The sequence below is a fragment of the Anopheles cruzii genome, chromosome 3 (assembly GCF_943734635.1).
Source record: "Anopheles cruzii chromosome 3, idAnoCruzAS_RS32_06, whole genome shotgun sequence".
In the NCBI taxonomy this organism is placed as follows: Eukaryota; Metazoa; Arthropoda; class Insecta; order Diptera; family Culicidae; genus Anopheles; species Anopheles cruzii.
Genome location: NC_069145.1, coordinates 77,338,788 through 77,355,570, shown reverse-complemented (window position 1 = coordinate 77,355,570; position 16,783 = coordinate 77,338,788). Strand labels below are relative to the sequence as shown.

Below are 16,783 nucleotides of genomic sequence, written 5' to 3'. Positions count from 1 at the left end.
AACGTTTTTACAGGACTAGTAAGGACCAGCGTAGGAGGAAGGTTGGATGGTTTTTTTCTTTCTGGGAGGGCATGAGCATGTGTGCATGTTTGAGTATCAGCTAGCAGCAGCGACAACCGTCACAGAGCGAACAGTTTCATTTCCAGTCCGTAGGCGCCAATGTGTGCCCAATATTTCTGCAACATTCGTTTTCAGAGCCATGCCGTTACCACAAGTTCTTCGACACAGAACGAACACAAAATGCGGCTGACAGAAGTCTGATAGCAGATGATAGTGTACAGATAGTCGGAGAAAATGGATGAAGACCACATAGAGTAAGAAGTAGACGCAAGGATGAGAACAGGTGGAAGTGCTCAGATGCTCAGATTGAACAGGACAGAAATCCTCTTGCAGATGCAGATGGCAATGGACGCGTTTCCAAAATTCGAGTAAATAAAAGAGAAGAGTGTGAAGATGCAAAGAAACTCGTGTCGGTGACGATTGCGACAAAGGTATGAAACAGTTAAACTATAGGCCAATGTTTGAGGTTGACAAAAATGAAGCCACTGAAAGAATTTTTGGTTCCGTTTGGGCATAAGTTGTCAAAAAGAAGGTACATAAAAACGCCCGAAGGTAGTGTCGTTCGTTCGACTTTCATTCCAAATGCCCAATCGTGATCACAGAGGTACTGTAGAAGAAAGCGTAGAACAGTGTAGAAGGCGAATGTGAAGAGAAAATGTTGTTTGAGAAGAAAAAGAGTAGAGGTCGACTATTCATCAAGGCGCTAATCGCCACTAAACGAACAGAGATTCAGAAGAAAAAGTGGGGGGTTGATGTTGGGTTGTGTTCATGTTACCTTTCAAACATCCTTGCCGTAAGTCTTTTATGAATCCGGGTGGGCAGAATTTACAGATTGGTTTATGGTCTTCGACATAGCATGGCGTGTCGTCGGCACAAGTGGTGGTCTCGCACGGATTGACGCACTGGTAGTTGCGGCAGGCCAACCCGTCCGGACAGCCACTGTCGCGCAGGCAGATCGACAGCGATGGGCTGCAGTCCTTCATGCACACGCACGTCGGCCTGTGGTCCATCACGACGCACGCCTTATCGTCCGGGCAGGGGGCCCCCCGCTTACCGGTGGCAAAGCATGGGTTCAGGCAGCGGCCCTCGAGGCACGCCATATTGGAGGCGCACCCGTCGTCCCCGAGGCACTCGCGCTTCTCCGGGGCGCACACCAGCTCGCCACTGTCGTTCACGATGAAACCGTGCGCGCAAACGCAGCCGGGTCGGTGCCGGCGCACGGCACACTTCTTGTTCGACTCACAGGCAAACGGGGCCGGCACCGTGCACGGATCGCTGCACTGGCCGCTGGCGTCGCAGCGCAGGCTCTCGTGGCAATCGCCATCGGTTTCGCACGCAACCGACACGATCTTGGGATCGTTCGGTCTCGGGGTGGCCACCTCTTCGCACTTGGGGTCCGGTTTGCACTCGACGTTCGGGCGGCCGGTGTAGCAGCTCGGGCACGAGCATCGCGGTCGGTGCTGCACCGTCTGGCACAGGGCATTGTCGCCGCAGGCACCGCGCAGCGAGCACGGATCGGAGCACTTGCCTCCGATGCAAGCCTTTTCAGTGGCACATTGCAAATCGTTCGCGCAGGATTCGTCTAGAGAGGTGTTGCGGTGATGATAAGTAGGTTTCGATCAGTTGCTTGGTTGGCTGTGTTAAACAACGTTGTCGCGGTAGCGGTCGCGTTCCGGTGGTGGAGGTCCGTCACTGTTTGATATCTGTGGCCCAGAGCGGCACCTCTACGTATTTAATGTCTGGCGTGATGTGACCAGAGTAAAGGGGGGTGGGGCGAACAGGCCAGAACAGCCGAAGCAGCCCGTGCATTGACCAATGATCCAATGATGCAATCCTGTTACTACATTTCGACGACGTGGACATGGTAGGACGACGCAGCCCCCGCCTTCCGGGTGTGGAAGATTCGAGAAATTGTTCTACAACAAAGCCCCCGGCAGCTCAAGCTAAGTAGTGCTATAGCAGGAAGGTCCGTAAACGTAACGTAAGGGACGCAAGGGTCCGCCAAAAGTCGCGTAGCTACTGTCGCGTAAGGAACTGTGGTATCGAGGTTCCGAAGACGATAAGCTAACCGTCTCTTGTGGCTACTTGTATCGCTTGCTACTCTGCACTCTCTCACAAATTGAAAACAACATCAACAATACATGCGCTCTGCCCGGGGAAGGTTGGGTTTCGTTTTGGGAATAGTTTGGGAACAGTAAGAACTGGACTGGACATTCTGGAGGCACACTCAGACTGTGGAGGGAGAAATAGCTCAGATAATATAAAATTGACCAACAGAAGTCGATATGAGACAGAGAGACAGACAGAGAGAAAAGAAAGAAATGAGAGAGAGAGAGACAGAGATAGAGAGAAGAATTGTATCAGCACTGTGTCCTAGTCGTCGATCGTGGATTTACAAAAATAAATCGCCAATATCTTGGTCCGTTCGATATGTACAGTAGCAACACATATAGAGCTACAATGTTCATCAAACGTTGTAGATGCCAAAAGAGACACTCATATCGCCTCAACGCAATAGAAGACAGAGTCCTTTAGAGAGGTTGAAACAGAGTAGGTGGAACAGTGAAAGAAGAAAAGAGAGATAGTAGTTCGGTCGAGGGAAGTAGAGAGAGTAAAAAGAAGTAGGTTTGAAAAGCATCTGAAATTGATTTTAAATACTAGGAAACGAGTGCAAAACAAACCAACATTTTGTGTGTCGTTTATATTGTTCAAATGTAGATAAAACAGAAAAAAAGAGGAAAGTAAGAGAGATTAGAACAATAAACAAAAACAGAAGAAAAAACGTAACAAACCGGTACTTTACCCAAATCTGTTTACACATACAAAAAGAACAAAACCCGTGGCCTAACACGTGCAAGTAGTGAACTATTTGTGAGAAGTGTCCCGTCCACAGTTCCCAATCTGGCGAGAAGCAAATCGATAGAGAAAGGTAACGCTAAAGCTAACGCTAGCAGCTACAAAAAAACAGTGATGTCGTTCGCAGTGTTGGAGCAACAATTTCTGATCCTTTCGCTAGGCGGGGGGAGTGCGATACGCTAAATACGGTTATAGTAACAGGCTTAACATTAATCGAGCAAAGGACAATGCACATAAGACTGCACACACGCACACACAGACAAGTTGATATGATACAAGTACAGAGCAATTTGGCGGTAAAAATGGGAGAGCAAAATCGAATCGGGTCTGGGAACCAAGGAATGCAGACCAGGGACACCGCCGTATTCGACACGGAGCACCGTTCTGGGTCGTTCTGGCCGAACGGAGGGATAACATTAGACGAACAGATCACAGATAAAAGGGCTGCACAGATTGGGTAACCGCGATGCTGACAGTGACATTTCTGAACAATAGATTCCGAGTGTGTGTGTTGCGGGGGGTGGGGGGAGGATAGTGATTTGGTTTGAAGAATCAACGCTGCTCAGTGAAAAATGTGACAAACCAAGAGAGCAACACGAGCAACAGTGGGTACAACAAAGATTCTGAATAGGTGTGTAATTGTATATGCATATAGGGTAGTGAAGAAAGTCGTGCGGTTTCTGTTTTATTCAATTTTTATACAAATCATTGCCCAAGAGTGGGAGCCCCGGAATGAAGGTTCAATCGGTGTGCAACGTTCTGTGACCCGGAGGAACAGCGCCATGCAAAGGCGAGTACCTACCGGTAAGATGGACAACGGAACGCAATCGGGTTGTAAATGTTCCAGTGCCGGTCAGAAATGATTGAGGTGTCCCAATCCTTCTGTTGCAGAAGACGTTTAAAGTTACTGTGTCCGATACTATCGGGGTGCCCACATAATACAAGAAAAACCATGGTGTATAAAACAAGTTGAGCACGAGCGAAAACACAGCTGCCGAGTGGGCGGCAGAGTAGCTAAGGGAATTAACAAAACCGTGGAGGAGTGACTGGAATAGACAACGGAATGTGTGAAGTTCGAAGTGATGCATATAAATGGTAAAATTAATCGATTTTAGAATTTAGTTGTACAGTTCGAAGCAATTACACATGTTGTAATCAGTTTTGAGCATATTCTGTCTCCTGATGGTGGTGGTAAAGGATGGGTGGTGGTGGTGTTCGTTTGACAATCAAACAAGACGAAGTGAGTTTGACCCTCCTCATTCATCTCCATGACCGTTCGCGGTAGGTTAAAAGGGGGTGTGTGCATTTGATTTAGTTTCGTGACACTGAACTGATGCATGCGCTCTGCCCTCCGCGTCGCTTCGGTCCATTTTTCCCAAATGTCGAGCGCCGGCGGGGGCCAGAGTGCTGTCATTAGATCGTAAACGGCGCTCGTTTGCCAATGTGGGGTGAATGTGAAGAAAGAGTTCCAACTTGGCTTACCTTTGCGGCAGATAAACTTGGCCCCATCCCGGACGCACTCACCCACGGTGCAGCCGTTCGTCCGGCAGTCGGTGGCGCCGTCCTCTTGGGTGCCTACAAAGGGATGGGCGAATTATTTGGAAGCTCAGTCAGCTCGCCGATGCTGTGCCGGTTACTTACAGAGCATGTACGGATCACCGTGCGGGTGTGTCGGAAGACAAACGCACGACGGTGCGCCCCAATCGGTCATCCGGCAGACGGCATTCGTGCCGCAGGCATACTGGTCGCAGTCTTTCTTCTCCAGCTTGTCTTCGCACACGCAGCCCTGTCGCGGATCGCCAACACAGCCCGGCTCGCAGGAACACTCGAAACCGTGCTCATCCTCCCGGCACACGGTGTTGTCGCCGCACGGGTTCTGCGCGCAGGCGTTCTTCTGCACCGGCTGGCACTCTTGGCGCGCGTTACCGAAAAAGCCGGGCGTGCAGGAGCACTGTGCCTGCCGGTCGACGACACGGCACTGGGCGTTCAAGCCACACGCCCCCGGAATCAGACACGGGTTGATGCATTTGCCCTTGGCGCAGCGCTTGTCCAGTTCGCAGTCGTCGTTCGTCTGGCACTCGTACTGCACGCAGCCAACCGCCGGATCTCCCTGGTAGCCGTCCGGGCAGAGGCACAACGACCGATGGTCTGACACCTGGCAGAGGGCCCCCTTGCCGCAAGCCTTCCCATTGGCACACGGATCCACGCACTTGCCATTGGTGCACGACCGTTCGGCAGGGCAGTCGACGTTCGAGCGACACCCAGCCACACAAGCGCCATTCTGGCAGAGCAGTCCGGCTGGGCAGGTTCCGGGGTTACACTTCGCCCGGCACTTGCCACGCTGGCACGTCTGTCCGCATCCGCAGTCCTTCTGGTTTCGGCAGTTCTTCACGCAGTACAGTCCTTCTTCGTCGCAGCTACACTGGCCGTTGCACTTCTCCATGGGCGGCGTACAGGACAGGAGCGGATTCCCGAGGTAACCGGCCGGGCAGCTGCACTGCACACCGTGGCTGATGACCTTGCACTCCGAGCAGGCACCACACTGGCCGGAGGTGGTACACGGATCGGTACACTTCTTGCCGATGCACGCCTGTTCGCTGGGGCACTGATTGTCCGACCGGCACCCGGCCTGACAGATGCGTCCCTCGCAGATCAGCCCACCGCCACACGACGCGTCACTGTTGCACACGGTCCGGCACGTACCCCGCACGCACCGCTCATCCGCCAGACAGTTCTGATCGCTGCGACACGTCAGCATGCACGATCCACCGTAGCAGGCGTGCCCCTTCGGACAGTCGGAACGCACCGTGCACAGTCGGGTCTCGGGCCGGCAGCCCAGCCCGAACGGATCTCCTCCAAGTCCCGCCGGACAGCTACACTGCTTCTGGTGGTTGACCATCACACACTCGGCGTTCGTGCCGCAGGCCGTCGGTTCCTGACACGGATCGACGCACTGCTGCCCGACGCACGCCAAGCTTCCCGGACATCCTGCATCCGATCGGCACCCGATCATACACGTTTGGCCTTGACAAATTTCACCCGTCCGGCAGTCATCGTCCTTGCGACAGATCGGTTTACACGATCCTGCCTCGCATCGCTCGTTCTTCAGGCAACCCTGGTCGTCGGCGCACACCGGCCGGCACAGGCCACCGATGCACGACGTCCCATCGGCACAGTTTCGATTCTCGGTGCACTGCAGCGCAGGCGCACGCACACATCCCACCTTCGCCGTCGGGCTCGGTACCATGCCGGTGAAACAGGAGCAGCTGGCGCGATGGTTCACCACCGTACAGGCCGCGTTCGGACCACACGGATTGTCCATGCACGGGTTCACGCACCGATTGTCACGGCACGCTTCACTCGCACTACAGTCGCTGTCCGCCTTGCACCCGTACACGCACCGCCCGGTCAGGCAGATGTGGCCCAGGAAGCAATCGTTATCCAATCGACAGGTCACTGGAAAGATAAGGGACGAACGGAGAACTTCAGATACCGTACGAAGTGTGGTGTAAGTCTACTACGATTGCTCTGGAAATGTACTGTCTCTTTGGTAGTTGGTCGCTAAGTTTTGTCTGTGGCTACTGAGACTCTACTGACTCTACTGACTCCGGAAACCAAAGCATCACTTACGCATGCAACTGCCCTGGAGACACTTTTCGTTCAACGCGCACTCCTGATCGGCGCGACAGCGTGGCAAGCACATCGACTCCTTGCAGACGCTTCCATCGAAACAATCGGTACTCGAAGCGCAAGAGATGGGCACTGTAATGGGAGGCAATCAGTAATGATTGTAGGTGGGGATTTGTCCAGAGTTCCTGTCTGCCTACTAACCTCGCACACACTCGGACGCCGGGTCACCGGTGAAGCCCGCCGGACAGGAACACTGTTTCGCGTGGGCACCCATCAGACACTCGGCGTTCATGCCGCACGCGTTCGGTTCGTGGCACGGGTTGACGCACTGGCCGTTCGAGCACACCTGGTCCTGGCCGCATTCGTCCGTTTCGGAGCAAGCCGCTGTAAAGGGGGAACGGGCAACGGATCAGTACCGGAGGCTTACGACACGAACGAAGATGGATATGAATTGGAGAGCTGCGCGATAATCATGAGAGCAGGATGGTGAAGGTGCGCGCCGACCTTAAGTGGTTGGTGGTCGGTAAACGATAGGTTAACGTTACTCTAACAAACGATTGATCTTTAGTGGGTGCTTAGTTGGTTTTTTGGCCGAATGAATGGGATGAATTTTGTGTTTTGCGCTAGTTTGAAAGTGGAGATCTAGAATGCTATGCGATGCTAGTGCTATTCTGTGAGCGACGTTTGGTTTATATTGCTATGATTTGGCTGTATGTTTTCGGTTGTCGAGTGTAAACGAGTATATGGGGCCATTGAAGGCCGTCGGTAGAAAAAGATTATTCAAACCAATACTAAATAAGAAAAACACACTAAAACTGGAAAAAAAAGGTTCAACACATTAAAACGACATTCAACGGAAATAAACGTGTCCTACACGCCTCTCGCCTCCGTTCACGCCCCGCGGACTTACGTTTGCAGATCTGCCCGTGGCAGTACGAGTTTTCCGGGCAGTCACCGGTGCGCTTGCAGGCCATCGGTTTCGGTTTGCAGCCGTGATCGAGATCCTTCGGATTGCCCTCGTACCGCTGGCGACAGCGGCAGTTGGCCCGGTGGCTCCGACCCGCACACTCCGCGTTCGGCCCACAGGCTACGCCGGCGCACACATCCCGACACTTGGCCTCGCCGTCCGGCTCACGCACACATTCGGCCGCCTCAGGACAGTCCGAGTCGTGGTCGCATTCGGACGCTTTCTTACAGCCGGCCGGTTGATACGGATCGCCCACCAAGCCAGCCGGGCACGAGCAGCGGTAGGAACCGCGGCTATTGCGACACTTGGCGTTCGCACCGCACGGCCGCTCGCGGCAAAAGTCGATCAGCGAACAGCCCACCTTCGGATCGCCGGTAAAGCCCGGTTGACAGTAGCACACCTGGCGATGGTTCTCAGCCGAGCAGAGTGCATTCGCGCCGCAGGGCGTTCCGGTTCCGGCTCCGGCCAGACAAGCGATCTTGCACGCGTGCCCCTCGCACAGCTTGTCCGACGAGCAGTCCTCGTCGGCGCTGCACTCAATCCGCCTACAGATGCCACCGGCATCACGGAAGAAGCCCTGCTTACACTCGCACACGGACGCGTGCTGGCGCGCGACACAGTCCGCGTTCCGGCCGCACAGCGTCCGCCCGGCGGCGCACGCATTCCGGCACTCGGACCGCCCATTGGAGTCCGCCATGCACAGCTCGTCCTCGTCGCAGTCCGCGTCGGTGCGGCACTTGAACTCTTGCGTGCAGATCCCGTTGTGGCAGTACTGGAAGTCGGGACAGGTCGTGTTGGAGCGGCACGTCGGCTGGCAGACGCCCTGGATGCACAGCTGATCGTCGATGCAGTCGCGGTTCGTGGCGCACAGGGAACAGCACACCCCACCGGTACACTTCGTCCCGGTCGGACACTGTCCATCGCTTTGGCAGTACTGAAGCGGCACACAGCCCAGTAGCGGGTTTCCGGTGGTTCCGGCGCGACAAGAGCAAACGGCCAGATGATTCTTAGCCACGCAGTCCGCACTCGCCCCGCACGCACTCTTCAGTCCGCACGGGTCGACGCACTTGAAGCCGATGCAGGTGCGGCTTCCGTCGCATTCGTCCGCCCCGGAACATTCCACCTTCCGGCAGGCCTTCTTCGGATCGCCCCGAGTCCCGGGCGGGCACTCGCAGTGTGGCCGACCGTCGCCCACCGGCGTACAGCGGGCATTCTCGCCGCACACACCCTCTCCACGGCACGGATTCTGACAGCGCCCCGTCACGCATTGCGCTCCCGCCGGGCAGTCCTCGCTGGCCAAACACTCGTTCTGGTCCGCGGCCACCGCCGCCTTGCAGCCTGGTCCTTCGCGGTTCGGATCACCGGCGCGCCCTCCCGGGCACGTGCAGAGATGGGTGCCGGGGAGGTTCTCGCACTGGGCGCTCTCGTGGCACGGGTTGGCCTCGGCACACTCGTCGACATCTTCGCAGCGTCCACCGCGCTCTGGTGCGGCCCGGTATCCTTGATGGCAGGCGCAGATCGCCTCGTGGTTCACAATCTGGCACGTGCCCCGGCCACAGGCGAGCTGTTCGCACGGATTCACGCAGCGGTTCGTGTCCTCGCTGCACGCGCGATCCACACCGCAGTCCTCGTTGGCGATGCACTCCACCTTGAAGCACCCGATCGTGTCGCGGTCCTGCGCGTCCCCGAGGTATCCGGCCGGACAGTAGCACTCGGCCCGGTGGTCCACCACCTGACACTCGGCGTTCAGGCCACACTGCTTGGTGCTGCACGGATTGCGACACTTGCCCCCGATGCACGCCAGTTCCCCGGCGCACTCGCCATCCTGGCGGCACTGCGTCGGCTTCCGACAGCCCGGATTGGCAAAGGCATCGCCGACGGATCCCTCCGGACACTGGCAACGGTACGAGCCGGGGATGTTCTCGCAGACGGCCGTCGCGTGGCACGGGCTGCGGGAGCACTCGTCGATGTCCTCGCACCCGAGCGGCGTCCCGATGAAGCCCTTCATGCAGCGGCATCGGCCCGCCTGGCAGACACGCTGCGACGGGCAATCGGCATCGGTGGCGCATCCTGGCACGCAAACACCCGCCTCGCTGCACACCTCACCCGGCAAACAGTTGTTGTTGGTGTAGCACACCTTGGCGCAGACGTCCTGGTGGCACCGCTCGCCCACGGCACACGCTCCGCCCGTCGCACCCGTCTCCGACGAACACGGCAGGCTGCACTGGTTGGCGACGCACACGTGGCCTGGGGCGGCGCACTGGTCCGATGTTTCGCAGCTGGCCGGCACCCGCACGCAGCCCTGCTCCGGCGACGGGTTACCTTCGAAGCCGGCCGGGCACGAGCAGCGCGGTACGTGATCGACGCTCCGACACAGGGCGTTCGGTCCGCAAGCTCCACTACCGGTTTCGCACGGATCCTCGCACCGGAACTCGATGCAGGCCTGGGAGCTTCCACAGTCCCGGCTGCTTCGGCACCCGAGTCCGCACACACCCGCCCCGGGAAGACATGCCTGCCGTTCGCCGCACTGACTGTGGTCCGAGCACGGAACGGCACACACGTTGCCCGTGCACTGTTCACCCGCCGAGCAATCCTTCGCGTTGCGGCACGCCACCAAACACTGGCCCCCGTGGCAAACGTCTCCGTTGCAGTCCAGATCGCTCAGACAGCCGGAGCTGGCGCGCACACAGCCATCCCTCGCCGAACCGGTTCCGCCGGGCACGAACTTGGGCTTGCAGCTACAGACGGGCGTCCGGTTCACGACGGCGCACTGCGAGTTGATGCCGCACGCGTTGACGCACGGGTCCACACACTTGCCACCGGCGCAGGCCGTACCATCCGGACACTGAACGTCGCCGTTCGGGCAGTCGCCTTCCGCGCGGCATCCGGTCAGTGGGTTTCCGATCTGTCCGACCGGACACCGGCAAACGTACCCGTCCGGACCCGGTTCACAGCTGGCCGACGGATGGCATGGATTCGGCTCGCATGACTTTAGCTGCGTACACTCGACGTCAGCGATCGGATTCGCCCGGTAACCGGGTGGACACTGGCAGACGGATCGGTGGTTCTCGGCGATGCACACCGCATTGGCGCCACAAGTGTCGTCCTGGCACACGTCCACGCAGCCGTGAGTCATCCGGTTGCAGAGCTGGTGAGCCGGACAGTCACGGTTGTACACGCACGGCACGGCCTGGCAGCCCTTGGCCAGATCGTACGCGTCACCCGTGTACGCACCCGGCGGACACTGGCACTGGGCCCGATGGTTGTTGGTGACGCACACCGCGAACGGTCCACACTGGACACCTTCGCATGCCGGGCGACACCCGAGCGCTCCACCGGCGCCGTTCGTCACGCAGTGGTCCGATTCCGCGCACTCGGCGCTCGTCAGGCAGGTATCGTGTTGCTCCGGGCGACATCCGTTCCGATCGTTCGGGTTCCCGGTGTATCCGGGCAGGCACTGGCAGCTGCCCCGGTGGTTCGCCGACACGCACACCGAGTGCGGCGGACACGTGAACTCGGCGCACACCGCTTCGCACTTCAGCACGCCGACCGCATCCTGACGACAGGCGGCCACCTGATGGCAGTCCGCGTCGCTCGCACAGTCCGGAATCGAGGGTTTGACGCACGCCGACGACACCGGGTTCCAGCGGTATCCGGGTGCGCACTGGCACTGGGGCTTCCGGTCCTCGGCCCCGACCGTGCAGAGTTCGTTCACGCCACACTCGACCATCGTGCAGGGATTGGCGCACCCGCGCAGCCCATTCTCGGTGATCGCACACACCTGGCCAGCCCGGCACTCGCCGTCGTCGTGGCATTCGGCCACCAGTTTCGCTTCCTGCTGGCAACCGACCGTCAGATCACCCGGATTGCCGACGTAACCGGACGCGCAGATACAGCTGCTGCGATGATCCGACGACACGCAAAGTGCATTCGGTCCGCACTGCACCTTGCTGCACGCGTCCACACATCGGCGCAGTGTCCGGCCCGCTCCGGCCTGGAAGCAAATCTTGGAGCTCTCGCATTCGGCGTCACTTTCGCATTGGCCTTCGGCCACGCAGCCTACCGCTCGGTCCTGCGGGTTTCCGGTGTAGCCGGGCGGGCACAAGCATCGACCCGCGTCACAGGCGGCCCGTGGTCCGCAAGCGGTCCGAGCGCACAGGTCCCGGCAAGCGCCTCGCTCGCAGGCGTATCCTGGCGGGCACTGGAGCCCTGTCTGCCCACCCTTGCCCTTGCCGCACTGGCAGCGGCGCGGGTTGTCGCAGACGCCCTTTTCGATCGCCGAACACATCACGAACGGATTGCCACCGTAGCCGGGTCGACATCGGCAATCGAAGCTTCCGGCCGTGTTGATGCAGATGGCGCCCTCGCCGCAAACGCCGCCCGTGGCGGAGCACTCGTCCACGTCCCGGCACGCCACATAAGGATTGCCGCTGAATCCGCCAGGGCAGACGCACTCGGCCGACGTTAGTGTCTCGCGGCACTCGGCGCCCGTTCCGCAGCGCATCCGGGCGCACATGTTGCGCTGCTGCGGCTCGCACAAACCGTACGGATTCCCGGTGCTGCCCGGATTGCACACGCACACGTTCTGCACCACACCGTACTCGCAGTGCGCATTCTGGCCACAGCTCGGTTCGCAGGCAGGTGAAGAGACCGCTGAAAGTAGAAAGCGATCGGATTAGTATCCGGAGGTGCCATCGGAACAGATCGAAAGGTGTGGGGGGGGGGACACTTTTCCACGCTGACTGAGGACGATATGCTGATCTGGCAGCACTGTCCGTTTTGACAACTGCGCCGCGATCGATTAGTTGATCGCCGGGTTGTTTGTAAACAACCGACAGGGAATTGTTCGATCGCGTCACGGTATTTTTGTGCAAAGTTGCAGGGTAATACAGTGGATGGCGAAAAGAAGCTTAGTTTAGTTTTAGTTTAGTAGCCAAACATCCTGGTTTTGTGATGTGGCCCTTTCTACAGTCCTCAAGTATTGGTTTGATTAATATTGCTAATTCTGTTAAATTGAGTGAGATCTTTAAGTACACTCCAAAGTTCATGAATAACCACTTGTTTTCAGTGGTTGGCTGGTCTGGACAAAGATGTTAGCAGTCTGAATCTTTGATATAATCATCCACGAGATGACTTCTTCTGGCTTGTGGATGGCCGCACTATCCTGTGGTGCGAAGAAATCTTCACCTATAAGCCTTGTTCCTTCTTGAATGATTTTTCTTTCGTCGAGTTTTGACCAGCTTTCCAGTCACCATGACCAGCAAAGGTCACCAACTTGTAAGTTTCATGTAAATAATGCATCCTTGGAGCATAATGCCGTTGCTATTTGTTTTCTAATGATGATTCAGGTCCCTTATTGCAGAAAATTTCAACTCCTTATAATGAGAGGTGAATCATACCAAAGATTCATCACTCCAAAACAGCTTTTCTCACAAAAAGCGAGATTTAAAAGCATACAAATAGTAAAATACCGTTCTTTTTTTGTATTGGCCATGGAGGTGCGGAATTTGGTTGAAAACAAGGCCAGATTTGTCTACATTCTATAGGCTACGTCGAATGATATACAAGGAAGAGAGTTGTATACCTTCTGATTTTCGTTTTTTGGCCAATATTTTAGGCGGATCAGGCGGCGGATGTAGATGATGTGTGGAGGAGATATTCAGTATACGTTTATCAACTCGTTTTGGTGTTGATTTCTTGCGGCCACAAACTTTAATATGATGAATGCCACCTTCATTTCCATACAGCTTGATTAGTTTGCCAATTGCTTGCTCGCTTTTGTCGAAAATTTGTGCAATATCCCTATTGTTTTTCCCACTAATACTCAAATTAACAACTAATTTACGGTCTTCATCGGTTAACTTGCGATATTTTAATGGTTCTGCCATATTACAAGCTCAGAAACAGTAAGATGTCTTGTGAATTCTTTACCGTACGATTCGCAGCCCTAATTTTTCATTTTGAATATGAAATCATGTAAAAAATCACGTTATTATTGCTCATAAATTAAACAAAATTACTCTAGTTGCTTTATTACCGAGCAAAACGAACGCAATTGGTGTGGAAAACTGAAACTTCAAGCTTCCAACTTAAACTAAACTTGTTTTCGCCGTGCTCAAATTGACCTATGGCCACAAATGGACGCACCAGTCTACTAGATTACATCTAAATGTCATTTTATCACCCAAATTTCGCTCTTAGAAGCTCAATCTAATATTCAACGTCTCAAAAAAGCCATTCAAATAGAAGATGTACTCGTATTTTCATATATTATTCAAATGTTCAGGAGCTAAACTTCTTTTCGCCATCCACTGTATGCTTTCCCGCTCCACCCAGATACTGCCCTGACCCCGACTTACGTGGCATGCAGATGAGTTCCGGATTGCCGACAAAGTACGGTTCGCAGACGCACTTTCCGCTGGCCCCGTCACAGGTCGCACCGACACCACAGATCACGCTGTCGCACTTGTGTTTGCAGCGGCCACTGATGCACACCTGCGGATCGGCGCACGGTCTGCTGGCTGAGCACTGGTCCGTGATGCAGGAGCCACCCGGGAACGGATTACCCATCTCGCCCGGCGGACACTTGCACGTCGGTCCGGCACTGGACACAATGCACATCGCCCGCTGGCCACACATGAACCCGTCGCACTCTGTGTCGGTGAAGAGAGAAGAAATTTGGGTGTTATTTGACCCGCCGTGCTTCAAGCAGCTCTCCGTGGGTACTTACGGGACACACAATCACCGTTCCGCCCCTCGACGAAGCCGGCCCGACAGCGGCACCAGGCGGCATGTTTCTCCGGCTCGCAGAAAGCGTTGGCCCCGCACAGCAAGCTGGCGCACGGGCTGACGCACGTTCCACGTTCGCAGGCGAGCGTTTCGGCGCAATCCTCGTTCCGGTGGCACTGGCTCTTGACCGAGCCCTGCTCCAGGATGCAGCCGCCCTTGTACGGATCGCCGACCATGCCTCCCGGACAGATGCACTTGTAGCCGCCCCGCTGGTTCACACACTGGGCACCGTAGGCGCATGGACTGTTGATGCACTCGTCCTCGTCGGAGCACCCCGTAAGCGGATCGCCGGTGAAGCCAGCCTCGCACAGGCACTGGGGCGGATCGGACGGTGTACAGCGCGCATTGATACCGCACGGGAACCGCTCGCAGGGGCTCTTGCACCGGTTGCCATCGTACGCGTCCAGATAGTACGGCGGCGGACAGACGCACTCGCCGGGTTGGATGCACTTCTCGTTCGCACCGCACTCCCGGTCTCCGGTGCAGCGTTTCTGGGCGAGCGTGCACAGTCCGTGGTACGGATCGCCCGAGTAACCGTGCGGACACCGACACTCGTGGCCCCCGATCGTGTTCCGGCAGATCGCGTCGTACCCGCACGCCTGCGCCTGACCCTCGGCACACTCGTCGATGTCCTCGCAGTGTCCGTTCGGTTGCGTCCGGAAGCCCTTCGGACAGGCACAGTAGCTGACGCCACCGGTGATCGAGATACACTCGGCACCGCCCGGACACTTGCCGTCCGCGGCGCAGCTGTCCAGCACGCAGTTACCCTCGACCAGCTTGTACGGAGCCGCACACCGGCACTCGGCGCTGTGGCACTCGTCGCACGACTGGTACGGGTTGCCGTTGAACCCGGCCGGGCACTGGCACTCGTAGCTCCCCGGCAAGTTCTTGCACACCGCGTTCACGCCGCACGCCGCCGCCCGCTGGCTGTCGGAGCACTCGTCCACGTCGCGACAAACGCCCTTCGCGTCCCGCCGATAGCCTTGGCCGCAGATGCACACACTGTTCCCACTGTACACATCCTGGACGCACTTCTCGCCCGCCGGGCACGGTGCCGCGGTGTCGCTGCAGGCCGGTGTCTGGAGTGCCGATTTGGAGCACCCGCCCGAGTACGGATCGCCGGAGCTTCCGCCCGGGCACTGGCAGGTGTAGCCGCCGGGAAGGTTCGTACAGACGGCCCCCGGTGGGCACGGATTCGCCCCGCACTCGTTGATGTCCACACACTGGCCCGGTTGGCCGGTGTATCCCTCGCTGCACAGACACTGGGCTCCTCCGCCGGCCACCAGCATACAGTGGGCGTTCGGTCCGCAGGTGATCGTCTCGCACGGATGCCGACAGTCGTTGCCCACGTTTGGCTCGGGGCAGAGGCACCGCCGGTGCGAATCGCACACCGCGTTCCCCGGGCAGTCCGCGTCCCGGGCACAGGCGACCACGCTGATGCAGCGCACGCTCGGGTCCGGATCCGGCACCGAGCCGGCCGGACAGCTACACTCGTGCGATCCTTCCAGGTTCTTGCACAACGCGTTCACTCCGCACGCCCCGACCCGGCTGCACTCGTCCACGTCCTGGCAGGCGCGCGTAGCATCGCCCGTGAATCCGGCCGGACAGGTACAGCTGTAGCTTCCGGGATGGTTCGTACAGCGGGCTCCCGTTCCGCAGCGCCCGTTCGGTCCGTGTGCCCGGTCGCACTCGTCCACGTCGACACAGCCCGCTCCGATGTCGGCCGGATTGAACGTCCAGCCCTCCTCGCAGATACAGAACGCTTCCTGGCCCTCGGCCTTGCAGTACGCCTTCGGGCCACACTTGACGTCGGCGCACGGGGACTTGCAGTGGATGCGCGGTGGTGTCCCCACGAAGCCGGCCTCGCACTCGCACCGGTACGAGCCGGGCATGTTCACGCAGACGGCGGACGGGCCGCAAACGTCGCCGGCTGCCGCCGACGACGAGCGGCACTCGTCGATGTCCGCGCACACCGAACCCTGCGGCTCGAACCCGTCCCGGCAGAAGCACTGACCCTCGATGCACTCGGCGTTGTTGGTGCAGTCGAACCCGGTGCTGCACAGCACGTTCACGTCCGCCTGCTCGCAGGCCACCCGCCCGTTCGGGCGGCCCACGTACCCCTGCGGGCACAGGCAGTTATAGCCCGGCACCGCGTTCTCGCAGACCGCGTGCTCGCCGCACGGCTTCTCGAACGCCGCGCACTCGTCGATATCGACGCACCCCCGGAACGGGTCGCCCGTGTACTCTGGTTTGCATGAGCATATAAAGCTACCCACCGTGTCCGTGCATAGCGCATTCGCCCCGCATGGATTATCTAGGCATTCGTTTACATCTGAGGATCACGGAAACAGAATCATGTGTGTGTGTGTGGTGTGCCGGTGTTTGTGTGTGTACGTGTGTGTGAATGAGGTGAGATTAGTGGATGAAGCTAAAGCGCGTAACCGAGTCCCGTAGGTGCACCGACTGCCGGACAACCGGTTT

At 57.6% G+C, this 16,783-nt stretch overlaps 1 protein-coding gene across 1 annotated transcript in view; it reads right to left on the bottom strand.

Annotated features, from left to right (window-relative positions):
• LOC128269881 (uncharacterized) overlaps positions 1-16,783 on the bottom strand; it is a 122,453-nt gene that overhangs the window by 41,208 nt on the left and 64,462 nt on the right. The window contains 8 exon segments of the mRNA XM_053007285.1: positions 836-1,642; positions 4,399-4,491; positions 4,558-6,372; positions 6,547-6,678; positions 6,748-6,930; positions 7,457-12,166; positions 13,873-14,166; positions 14,244-16,634. Coding sequence (XP_052863245.1) covers positions 836-1,642; positions 4,399-4,491; positions 4,558-6,372; positions 6,547-6,678; positions 6,748-6,930; positions 7,457-12,166; positions 13,873-14,166; positions 14,244-16,634 — 10,425 coding nt within the window.